This window comes from Silene latifolia, chromosome 7 (assembly GCF_048544455.1).
Source record: "Silene latifolia isolate original U9 population chromosome 7, ASM4854445v1, whole genome shotgun sequence".
Classification (NCBI taxonomy): Eukaryota; Viridiplantae; Streptophyta; class Magnoliopsida; order Caryophyllales; family Caryophyllaceae; genus Silene; species Silene latifolia.
Genome location: NC_133532.1, coordinates 62,525,398 through 62,538,321, shown reverse-complemented (window position 1 = coordinate 62,538,321; position 12,924 = coordinate 62,525,398). Strand labels below are relative to the sequence as shown.

Genomic DNA, 12,924 nt, shown 5'->3' with positions numbered 1-12,924 from the left:
ATCTCTTGGTGTTGCGTTCCTCTTCATATGTCTAATATTACATTGCTTAGGTTGTAGCCTTCCATGACCCCATACCCTAGAAGAAACACCGCCAGGGACATAAGCGTTTATAGTTTCAACACCAACAATCCCCTCCAAATCCTTAATTAATTCAGAAGTCAGTCTATCGTATATTGCATAAGTTTCATCGTCTCGAAGCGCTAGTGTGCAAATGTAGTGGTTCCTTATAGTCACCTCGAATGACTTCTTTGCACGAGTTGAGGCTTCCGGATTATATTACCCAGTTTTGACTGTCTCGTATTCTCTACCCAAGTCCTTTTGACATCGATCAAGTATATAATTCTCCAGGATCACCTTCACATCTTCGATAACCATGCATCTAATAATATGTCGACAGAGTATAACCTTGAATTGAAATAACTTACATCGGCACTTGAGCAGTCCAACACTTCTGTCAATATCAACCCAATAGTTCTTACACTTACCAAATGACGCCACTTTTTTATCTTCAATGTTAAATGTCGCACTATGCCCAATTCTTCTTGGCGGATCAGTGTTGGTATAAATTAACCCAATTACCTCATCACATACCAACTTATATATCTTCTTAGTATACAACTTATAGAAAACCTGCTCAAGAAGTAAGTTGCACTCAATCTTATACGGTTTCTCTGTGCAATTGTGATTGTTCGCGGTCTCCTCCTCCACTTTCAATTTCAAGGCTTCCTCAATTTTCTTTGCAACCTAACTTTAGGTAGTCCTCCCATTGACATAAGTTTTGAAAAACCAGTTTTGTTGCTCACTCCTCTGCGTCGACGACATCCCAGCATAAAATATTCCACGCCAATATGCAGGGACCCAACTCTCCGTGATCAAGTACAACTTCGTCACCCACGCAGATTTTTCAATACCATATTTACGAACCATTTCCTTCCATGCTATCTCAAAATCATGCACATCCAAACTATCGTGAACTGCTAAATTCAGGTCACTTGAGATATCGTTTCAAAGTGAATGTTTTCCAAGATTTTTACCAGCATTTTTCAATATGTGCCAAAGGCAGAGCCTGTGGTGAGTGTTGGAGATGATTTTATTAATTGCATTACCAATTAATCTTTTCTGGTATGTCAGTATAACTGATGGAGCTCTACCCATACATTCTAAAAACTTAGCAAAAACCCACTCAAACCTTTCTTCATAATCGCGCGTAACCAAAGCACAAGCGAAAACAGCTGAATTCCCATGTTGACTCACCCCTATGAAAGGGGAAAAAGGCATGCGATACATGTAACACCATGATTTATTCTATCAGATTAATGATATATTACAATTAAGTTGGTATGTGTATAGTACTTCGTAATACCAAGCAACTAAAGTAAAATGCATACAAAAACACTATACAACTATCCTACGAAACAAAACTTAAACTTACATAACCAAACAAATAAAATCACTAATCAGAATAATGATAGTACAATTAAATTGGTAATTTTAATTTTAATTTTATAAATTCTTGAAGCAGGGTAAACCATTAAATTAAAAACATATATACTCCATACGAAAACACTTATATTCTTACATAACCAAACAAACAAATATGATTAATCAAAATAACATTTTAACACAGATAAATTGAGATATAACATCTTACATATTCGTCAAGAAAGTTGTATCGTACGTCACAGCGTCGTCATACGCTTTAAACATAGCTCGGCAGCGTGAATCACACCAAAAAACATTCATTGGAGCCCCAAAATCGTTGAGCTCAATTGCGTATAAATAATTAGAATCCTCCTCTTTCATCTTCTTAAAATATGCCTTCAATTCTTCAGCATCGCCATCTATAAGAATGCGTCTTCGTTCTTGATTGATGGCGTTTCGACTATCACTAAACTTAAAGCCAAGCTTCTCATGACCTCCCCCATTCAAGACCAACGACTTGTAATTATTTAATATTGAAATACCAGCAGCATCATTGATCATCATCCTCTTTTTGAAGTAGTCATTTATATGTCTAAACCCCACAAAAATCTACTTTTCTTAGGAACCATTTCATGGTTATGCTCTAAATGGCATTTTGTTATCTTGACTACGTCTTCATCATCGAAATAACGAGACTCAATGTAAACCTGGCAGGCATCCTTGGCTTTATCAGCATGACCACAGCAAAGCCTTAATCTTTCATACATATGATACCATGGTTCATTCTTAAAGGAATATTTTCTTGAAACACTGTCTTCCTTGTACTTGTCAAACAGTTTATTAGAACAAATGTACCATGAAAACCCCTTCTTATATGCGGATGAGTGGACGAAAGCTGCGAGTTCTTCAGATGACTTGTAAGTCAAACCTACAACAGGTTCAACAATGTTATCGTTCTCTGCAGCAGTAACGACGATGTCATCATCATCTATTGGACCGTCGCCATACAACTGGACATAGTCTCTGATTAATCACCATTGCCATTATCTTCTGCTTCACCATTGCTTGCCATTAGTTTCTGCTGCTCGTGAACATTCGGCTTCTTCATACACATTATTGAGATCAAAATCGAGCGCCTTTTAATCAAATGTTGAACGAGTATTAGAAAATAAGGTTTCGAAATTTTTAATTTTACAATATTAATCACTGTATTTTTTTTTTTTTTTTTGAATCTAAGTTATTGTATTTAATTTTAGAGTTGTTTAAGTAATAAAAAAATAAGAGTGATAAAGTGTTGATTATAACTAGTATATAGCCCATGAAAATGCACAGTATTTTAGATTCTAATGTGTAGAGAATTTAACAATTACAGCTAATAATAATAATATATAAATGAACTTGAATTTTATTTTTAATTATCTACAATTGTTAATATGTAAAAATACTAAGAATTATAATAGAACAAATTTTACATTTTTACTCGGGGTAAGTTTATAATTAAAAAAATAAGATTGTTAGTTTAATTACAAAAATGTATGCTTATTTTTACGCATTCGAAGCATATAAATTTTTTTGTAATTTTTGTTACAATATACGGAATAACAATTTAAACGGAGTTATAAGGTGAAAAGTACACACCGATTTTAATAATATGAGTAAAATCTGCATACGTTTTAAATATAAAACTAGTTTTTGTACCCCTGCAAAAGCACAGACCGTTTTAAATATTAAGATAAAATTTTGGATTTCAATTAATTTTTTAATATTCGAAATTAGTCTTAACGTTTTAGGAATAATTAACTGATCATAAATAATCTATACTATCTAGTTAAAAAAATATACTATGAGTACTTATATTTGTATATTTTAGAGTTGGACATACTTAGCATAACGATTTATATTTTAATAACTATATAATGGTCATGTTGCATATATAATACAGAGAATCCAACTATTTAGGCATAATCATACTATGCCAAGATAGAAATTAATAGATATAGATTTAATTAAACAATTAATCTTACATGTCTTTATCACTTTATCATACCACTGATGGAAATATCGTTTGTAAGTAATGTAGAGAGTCTATATTCGTGGCGTCACGGATAAGAAAAATCGGTTGTAAAATGTATCTTTATTGTGATCGTCCTTGGTCCAAATAAGCATATCTGAAAATTATTCACAAAATAAGTAGGTAAAAATAGTTTGATAAGAGCAATTACAGTAAATAATAAAGTTAGAGACAAAAGATAACTATAATACAGAACTATTTTGAGGGATTAGAAAACATTAGGAATGTAAAAAGAAAATCCAAAAAAATCTAACATTTATAAGTATCAGTGGGTCTCCTGAGAGACGGTCTCTCATTAACTTATTGAGAGACGACCCATATGATCAGCTTTGGTATGTGGTAAAAGTAACGGGTTATATTAAATGAGCTTCATTTTCTTAAAAAAAAAAAAAAAAAAAGGAAACAAAATATAGAATATCGTATCCCATGAAATTAGCAGTGTAATCTTTCAAACTTCCCATAATTATCTTCTTCTTTTCCATACCTAGAAATTCAAAAATTATTCTAACTAAAAATTGAAATCCTACTACAAACAATGAGGAAGAAAACTACTGCAAGAAGCCCTATCAAACTGCGCGCCAAGAAAAAGTGAAATTCGTACTTGGTATGTAATATATTTGTTTAGTTGGATTAATATTGTACCATAATCAATTATTTGTTTGTTGTTTACAATTGATTTTGTACCATTTTTTTAGATTGATCGGGATTAATTGATTTCGGTACCATGTTTAATTCGTATTTGGTAGCGTCAGATGTGTGGTAATCTCATGATTTCGATTAATTGATTTGGGTCCATAGTTCCTGCTAGTTTTTGTTTTTGCATGAACACGTTTTCTAAAGGTGATAATTTTTGGGACCGATGGTTAGTTGACGGATTATATTGTAACGGCTAACCTTGGTTTTGGTACCATTGTAATTATTCATTGTATTTGTGTTCCATGATTTTGTTCCATTTGTTCATTTCAGAGAAGGGGGAAAGCTCTAAAGGGCCGGACGAAAATGTTGAAGTGACCGAAATAACATGGGGTGTTAGGGGCAAGCGGAGCTCTAGTAGTGCTCAGGTTCGTGGTCCGGTTGTCGATGTGGTAGATGAGCAGCCGGTTCAAACTACGACGAGGTTTGTGTCCCATTCTTTGTTACACGATATAAAGTACCATGTTTGTTTATTTTTAGTACTACATGGGATAGTTTTGGTCGATTCTTCCACAATGACAAATTATATCCTAATATCCCTCTTTCGTACCACAATGACATTAGTACCATTCTATTGAACATTTTGTACCTAATTAAAACGATATAAAGCCAATGACGACTTTACCGTACCATGCGGCAATGTGTACCTACGTATCATCAATTTGGTAGTATAAAACATTTGTGTCCTATTTGTTTTATTTAGTACCCATTCCTGTTCTTCCTTTTGTCTTTGATATGTATTGGACTTGTTTAACTTTTGGACCTCTCTACAAAATTATCATACTACTTGGCATGTTGTACCTATGTACATTCTAAATGCTAGTGTTTATGATTTTTAATTTGTTTTTTGTTTCCTTGTACCTCCTTATACTCATTTCGTACCTAGATTTGTAATCAATATGGTATTATAACACATTTGTATTCTACTTTTTTTATTTCGTACCTATTTGTTTTATAAATCCATTTGTTTACTTTCCGCCTTCAATTTGTAGTGTACTTGTTATAGTTTAGTACCTGTTTACAAAAGTACCATACTACCGAGCATTTTGTACCTAAGTACTTTGAATATGTTAGTTGATATGATTTTTAATATGTTTTTCTTCATTGTACCTCCTTGAACTCATTTCGTACCTATCTTTTAGTGTAAAACATTTGTATTCTACTTTGTTTACTTAGTACCTATGTCTTAAATAAATCTACTAGTTTTGATTTGTAGTGTACTTGTTCTACTTTTGTACCTATGTTCATTTAGTATGTAAATGTTTATGTTTTGTACAATATTTTTTCTATTTTGTACCTATATACATATAGTATGTAAATGTTTATGTTTTGTACAATATTTTTTCTATTTTGTACCTGTATTCGGAAGTACCATACTATGACCATTTTGTACCTATGTACCATCCGTATGCTAGTAATAGTCACTTGTACTATATTTTTTTTATTTCGTACCTATTTGAATTGTAATATATTATTCCTTTTATTTGTAGGAAATGGAAGGATATTGACGCATATGGCTCCCCATCTGGCCTTCAACGATTAATTGGTCAGCTGAATGAGAAACAAAAGGATGATATTAAAGAGATCAATTTTGGGGGATTGTTAACTTTAAAGTTGACACAGTTTTACCAAGGGATGGTACCATTCCTTTTAGGTGCTTACCACCCCAAAAGTAGGCGATTTCATGTGGATGATAATAAGGAATGTTTTCTTACCGTGTATGATGTGTACGATGTGTTTATGTTGCCATGTGATACGGGCAAGAAAGTTATCGTAGCGACAAATAAGAAATCAGACAAACATCATATGGAATATGTGCAATTGTGGAGGGACAAGTTTGGTTTAGCACCCAACAAAGAACTTAGTGGTGAGATCGTTGCTTCTGAAATCCTTAAGTTGAAGGATGGGGGGACGACTTCAAAAGGTATTTCGTTTTGTTTGTTATGGGAACGGTTTTAGCACCCAAAGCACATAAGAATGTTGATCTTCACCTAGTACCTTCGGTGAAGGATGTTGGCGAGATAGGTACTTTTGATTGGTATGCATATGTGCTAGAGGAACTTGGTGACGCTGTTTCGAAGTGGAGGTCGAAAGATCTAAAGAATGTTGGAGGTTGTATGTTGTTCCTTCAACTTGTGTACTTTCACCGCTTGACTTGGCAGTCCCTCAAGGCATCATCAGAAATTCCTTTGATACAACATTGGGATACAAAGCATTTGAGAACTCGGGTAGAGGAGGAGCGGAAAGCAGCTGAGGAAATGAAAGGAAGGTACGGACTTGGTGAGTGGGATACTACTACATACCCTATCGGAAGGGAACGTATACTGGTGGCTAAGAAAGAAAAAATTCCTATAATAGAATTATCTCAAAGTGGCCATGGTAGAACAGTAACGTATAGAGTTCCAGATGACCTCCTAACAAATGAGGAAATTCGTCAACAAGCTAAAAATGTAAGTTTTTTTTTATCTTATTCCTACATTTTGTGCATGTTACCGTAGTATCTGTACCTTCTATGAAAATATAATGTCCATTTCTTCCCTGAAAATATAAATATTGTCCCTTTTATTTATAGGTTATGTACCTGTTTGGTTTTATATATATATAAACTATGGTTTCAAGACTTGTGTCCTGAATAATTTTTCTTTTACACTTTTTATACATATTTCCTTAACAATTTATGGCTTAATGACGCAGGAGTGTGAGGTAGACTCCATGCTGATAAAGAGGGATCAAGAGATACACTCAAGACTCACAATTGAGAGGGTGACACGAATAAAGATGAATGCCTTAAAGTTAAGCGAGAAGGAGAAGGAGAAAGAAGCAGCAGGAGAGGAGAATGGTGTAGGTGATATATCCTTTACACAATTAGTAGCTGACGATGAAGTGATGCGATCATGTGATGATTTGGTTGCGCGAATGATGGAGGCGACTAATGCTGCAAAGGAGATGCCTTCATTTGACCTCGGGATAAATGATGAAGGTTTTAATCGATTCCGCAATATAAGTCCCCCGCGGAAAAACATGGGATTAGTTAGAGTAAGAGTCCGAAGGAAAAATGGAGGCAACAAGAAGACTTAACTTTGGTTTATTTAGCATTGTTGAAGACTTTTTAAGACCATGTTTGTTTGATCACTTGGATTATTTGTTTTTCATTTGCTTCTTTTGGTAGACATAATTTTTAAACAATTATGTTCATTTAGCATTGTTGCGTAAGACTTACTTCTTTATTGGTAATTAGCTTGTCTAAAAGATGGAAACAATCATGTTTTGTACCTTCCAATATAGGTAATGTACCATTTCGGGACAAAGGTGGTACCATTTCAAATTGAGATAAAAGGGTTTGGTTTCTATTGTATGTTCATTTAGCATTGTTGCGTAAGACTTACTTCTTTATTGGTAATGTACCATTTGGAGGTCTTCTGAGAGACGGTCTTTTAATAAGCTTTATTGAGAGATCATTGTACAATTTTAAGAAAAAGTGGTACTAAAGGTAATAAAATAGGTACAAATCATGATTAATGATAAAATGGGTACATTTATTATGTAAATAGGTACGAAATTACTATGTCACGATCAACAATAAAAGGGGTACGAAATACAAATAAAAGGGTACGAAAAATTGGTCTCTCAAAAACTTAGTGAGAGACCGTCTCTCCCAAGTTTTAGTGCCTCATTTGATACAACATTGTTACCTCTATATTATATATTTAGGCTTAGTTGTATCGTATTTGGTACCGGCTTATATAGAAATTATACCTTAGCGAATTGAGTATGTAACATAATCAATTAATTTAAGCCTTTTGTGTTACCATGTATGTTTCGTACCTCCTATTTTTTTTTTTAAAAAAAAAAATTGTTTCTATTTTTTAGATAATGTTCCTCTTGTAATTTTTTATAGCGTAAAAAGTAACCATCTTAATTTATAGTAACAAAAATTTAGAGTTTTATTCAATAAAACTTGTAATAATTCGGTAAATTCTTAAAGCGTAAATGTTAAAGATGAAAACAACAATTTAAACTCAAAGAAATACAAACAAATCTAAATTAAGCGCTCAGGTGGAGTATATGGTACAACGCTATTAGTTGTAGTTGAAGTGACGCCTCTTCCCTTAGTTTTCTTGCTTTTAGAAGGACGCTTCAACCTAGCACTTCGGCCCTTGGTCTTTGAACGTAATGGATCTAGTACTTTGTGAGGGGAGTTGTGGCTATCATTGTTGGTGTTTTGGTTAGTACGTGACTGTTCAAGAATTTTACGTATGCCAGCACAAGCACTTGTGTAAACTTGGTCCATGAAAGCCCTTGCCTCGCTTGACCCTTGGCTTTGAAGTATGAGAGTGTGTAGATTGCAAAGAATCTCTCGACGCCACGATAAACGGTCATCTGATGGTACAATGCTAGACGATTGCTCTCTTAACCGCTCCCACACCTAGGACATATAAAAGTGACGGATAAGTACATTTGCTCGAATACTAGGTACGTTTTCTGGATTAACGGGTACGATAAGTGAAAATGTAACAAATATGTAACAACTACGATAAGTGAAAATGTAACAAAATATACCTCTGATTTTGCATATCTTGACCACCGTTTCTTGATATATCTTTCGGGAACATCGGAGACCGAACTCAAATGTAACACACGAAGGGAATGGTAGCACAACATTCCAACTTCATCAAACTTTCGGCATGAGCACGAGATGAGATTAATGGCAGAATCAAATGTTACCACATGATGAGAGACGGGATCATCCAATGGGTAAACCCTAAATACCTTTGTTGTGTCTTCGTTGTCTAGCAAGACAGCATTCGTACCTAAAGAGTATACAAATTCCTCTTCAAAGCGTTTAAACAAGTTGATAGTATAAAGGCTTGAAGCACTTTTAACAAGTCCCACCATGGACATATTTGAAGACGGCGTTGATCTACCGCATTGAAATTCATTTTTCTCTTCCTCGCTCCTCCACCTCCTTATAGTGTCATTATATATTCCGAAGAAATCGGTGAGAGAAGTTGTCTTATTGGCATGAAAGCCAATAGCATGATTTGTACTTTCACTTCTCTGTGATGAGAGGATACCCGCAGAGAAAAAATCCTTGCTATATGCAGTAGACCACTTTTCACGAATTTCATATAAACGTTGGAACCATTCATCATTCTCTAGGCCATAGTCATATATCATGTTAGCCCACGTCGATTCAAACTCGGCCACGTTATAACAGCCTCTTAGACATTTGTTGAAAATAGTTTGGAAGGATGTGTCATGCTTAAGGCATCCAAAATGAGACATTGCGTTCTGTTGTATATGCCACTGACAAAGACGATGCCTTGACATAGGTAACACACGAAATGACAACATATTTCCATTTTATCAAGTCGGTTTATTATTTTTGTTGGGTACCATTTCGTACCACTAAAATGGTCAGTTTTACTACTTAGTGGTAGATACGTACCATACAACAAATCTTTGTTTAATGATTATACAAGCCCATAAATTAGTTTAGTACCATAAAAATGTTAAATAGTACCACTTAATATTAGTGTAGTATGATGTGACAATTAATATTAAGACATAATGCAAATAAATTTGTGTAGAAATAAGATAGCTACCAGATTCAATAAAGTTATTGGTTTCTGATCATACCTCTTTTATGGCATTTGACATAGCTTGGTCTTGATCGGTAAAAATAGACGTAGGAAAAACATCTCCACCCATTGATTCATTGAAGGTGTTGAATAACCATTGAAATGACTCCTCCTTCTCGTCGGAGAGGAACGCACAACCAAACATCACATTTGACCAATGGTTGTTGACACCGACAAAGGCACCACATATAAGATTGTACCTATTTGTGCGATATGTTGTATCGAAGATTACCACATCATGATATATCATATAGTCTTCCTTCATCATCGCATCTCTCCAAAATAAATTTTGCACTCTATTTTCGGAATCATACTTAATCTTATAAAAGAATGAAGGGTCCTCAGCTGCTCTTTTTTTTAGCATGTCAACAACATTTTGGGCATCTCCACGGGCTATTACTTTCATCTTAAGCCTGTGAACAAAGTTAAGATGGTCTTTTTTAGTATGGCCAACATATTCTTCACCACCACAAGCTGCAGCTAGATATCGATATTGAGCGGTAGGAGGAAGTCTAGCTTCAGTCATAATTCTTATAACCTCACCCTCTTCCGGTGGTATTGCTCTTTCAGAACGATGGTGATGATGCCATTCTGGTGGTGTTAATGGATGATTATGTGCTACCACATGCATCACTACCTCATAGATATTGAACTCCATATTAAACTTTACTCTGATCTTCGCTTGACATCCAGTCCTAGTTATTAGAGTAGTCCGTTGCTTGCGTTTCCTTTCATTTATTGTAGCTGATTGTTCTTCACTAATTGATTTGCATTTTTTACCCGAATTTGTATCCCCCTGACATGAGCATGCGAAATATTTTTCCGTTACTAATGGTGGAACAACTTTGTTTGTACGCGTGGCCCATTTCTTTGGCCCGAATCCAACGCATTTTGAATGTTGGACATATAATTTGTATAATCCTTCCCACTTCAAAGCTTTTGCCCCGACTAATGAACCTCCAATGTCTATATCGTCTGCAATCACACCTACAACATAAAACGAGTACTCAGATTAGACGAAAATAGGGACGTAACAGTCGAACAGTGGTACGAATGAAGTAACGACATATATATGACAAACAAAACGACATATATATAGTACACAAAGTAGACGACATTAGGGACGTAAGCAAAGAGTAGGGGTACGAATGTAGTAACGACGTACATATACAAGAACAATGGTACGAGAGATTGAACAACAAAAATATGACAAAGGTGGAGGAGGAATTCAAGTACGACAAAATGTATATAAGAATGAGAAAATTGACTAAGAATGATGAAATGGAAAATGTATATAAGATGACAAAATGGAAAATGCAGTATTGTTATTCCCCTGCAGCCATGCATTATAATTTTCGTGACTATTGTTTTATAAGATTAAGTATTCTTAAGCCATGCATTATAATTTTCGTGACTGTTATTCCCCTGCAGCCATGCATTACATATTCTTCACCACCACGATCAACAACAAAAGAGGTACGAAATACAAATAAAAGGGTACGAAATATTGGTCTCTCAATAACTTAGTGAGAGACCGTCTCTCCCAAGTTTTAGTGATTAAAGTATGACAGAGCCATTATTTACCTTCTTCTTCCGTTATTATTAGTTCATCTTTCTCCGTCATTATCGAATCTTCGTCAATATTATCCAACATCATCAGTGCTACAATATACAAGAAAAATAAATTTATTTATAAACAAAAGTTTTAAACATGTCAAATAAATTATTCACTAATACCTTCTACTTCATTAGAAGTGTCATGTTCCGCCAAATCCATTGAAATTTCTTGGGAGTGATCTTCTACTACATACAAATTTACCGACAATCAAAATTTCATAAATATGATGCATGCTAATATCACATGAAATAACACAATAATAAACAAACCTTGTCCATTTTCCATTACGATGCAGCCGATTTAAGATACGAGACGTTTAATTTTGCTTGAATAGAGTGAAAATTGATTATGGATTTTTTTTCATGGAGGGTGGGGATGAGAATAGGATGGAAAATGGTGATTGAACGTATGATAATTGATTAGAGAAAAATAGGATAGAATCTCTCAATAAGGTAATTGCCTAATTAGTGCCATATGTTAATTATGGTATTGCATTAATTGAGAAAATAAAAAATCAGAATACCCATATTTTAATATGGTAGTAATTGAATCCAATACACAGTTAATAGGGCCGTCTCTCAATAAGTTATTGAGAGACGGTCTCTCCAAAGTCTTTGTGTATAAGTATTTACATAGAAAATTTAGTCTTATATTCCGCTCTATTTACCACGAGTTCATGCCTCATTATTTTCTTTGTTATGCCTTTTTTTATTTGTCTCATTATATTCCTAGGTGTTAAAAGCCATTAAAATATTTATTGTGGCATCTTAATTATGGTACACTAACAATCTTACAAAGTTAATACAACGGGATATCATTAATTCATTAATGTCGGGATATCTTGTGGCATCTTAATTATGGTACACTAACAATCTTAATTAATTCATTAATGTCGGGATATCACCATCCAGATTTTCATAATTTGAATTCATTAATTCAACTTCATCTTATATGTGGTTTGAGTATCGTCATTTGATATTGCATAATCCTTGAATTTGATGAATTGGGTGTTATTAATGTATTGAAAGAAGATAAATGGTTGTTTCAGGATGGAACCATTTTTGAGAAAACGGGAAGAAAGGGAACCGTAATACAAAGACATTGATTATTAGATTGACAACGAAAGTGGAGAGCATAGACGTAACCATGGAAATTGATGAGATTGATCAAGATGATAATTGAGGTGAGCACACTGAGTGAGAGTGGACAAAAAGTGGCAACTACAATGCGCCATATATTACATACTTGACAGTTGGCCCTCACTTGTGGTGTTGTCCGTTGGAATGGCATTTGGTCCATGATCAGACTTGTAATTTTGGAATAAATTGGTTTTTTAATTTGGAATTATTTTCCGTGTACTCGAGACTTGTTCTATACGTGTATCTAGTTCACGTATTAGTGTATCTATATATTTAGTGTATCTATATAAGTGTATAGATACACTAAAAAAAAGTGTATCTACATTCTTAAAATGCGTA

General features: G+C 34.2%; 2 protein-coding genes across 2 annotated transcripts; one reads left to right on the top strand and one right to left on the bottom strand.

The window, feature by feature from the left end:
* Nucleotides 1-4,442: 4,442 nt before the first annotated feature.
* LOC141591111 (uncharacterized) lies at nt 4,443-7,428 on the top strand. Its single transcript, XM_074411539.1, has 3 exons — nt 4,443-4,610; nt 5,677-6,636; nt 6,881-7,428. Exons 2-3 carry the CDS (start codon nt 6,130-6,132, stop codon nt 7,262-7,264), a joined length of 891 nt encoding a protein of 296 aa, XP_074267640.1. The 5' UTR covers nt 4,443-4,610; nt 5,677-6,129; the 3' UTR covers nt 7,265-7,428.
* Nucleotides 7,429-8,225: 797 nt separating this feature from the next.
* On the bottom strand, nt 8,226-11,731 carry LOC141590164 (protein FAR1-RELATED SEQUENCE 9-like). Its single transcript, XM_074410771.1, has 6 exons — nt 11,716-11,731; nt 11,566-11,631; nt 11,413-11,490; nt 9,827-10,815; nt 8,747-9,493; nt 8,226-8,612 (listed from the first exon to the last, which is right to left on the bottom strand). Exons 1-6 carry the CDS (start codon nt 11,729-11,731, stop codon nt 8,226-8,228), a joined length of 2,283 nt encoding a protein of 760 aa, XP_074266872.1.
* Nucleotides 11,732-12,924: the final 1,193 nt, after the last annotated feature.

Coding starts and splice junctions, on each gene's coding strand:
- LOC141591111 (XM_074411539.1), top strand. CDS start 6,130: ATGGGAACGGTTTTAGCACCCAAAGCACATAAGAATGTTGATCTTCAC. Junction 6,637..6,880: donor TTCGTCAACAAGCTAAAAAT/GTAAGTTTTTTT, acceptor TTAATGACGCAG/GAGTGTGAGGTAGACTCCAT.
- LOC141590164 (XM_074410771.1), bottom strand. Junction 9,494..9,826: donor TGTCAAATGCCATAAAAGAG/GTATGATCAGAA, acceptor CGTCTTTGTCAG/TGGCATATACAACAGAACGC. Junction 8,613..8,746: donor CAAGATATGCAAAATCAGAG/GTATATTTTGTT, acceptor TATATGTCCTAG/GTGTGGGAGCGGTTAAGAGA.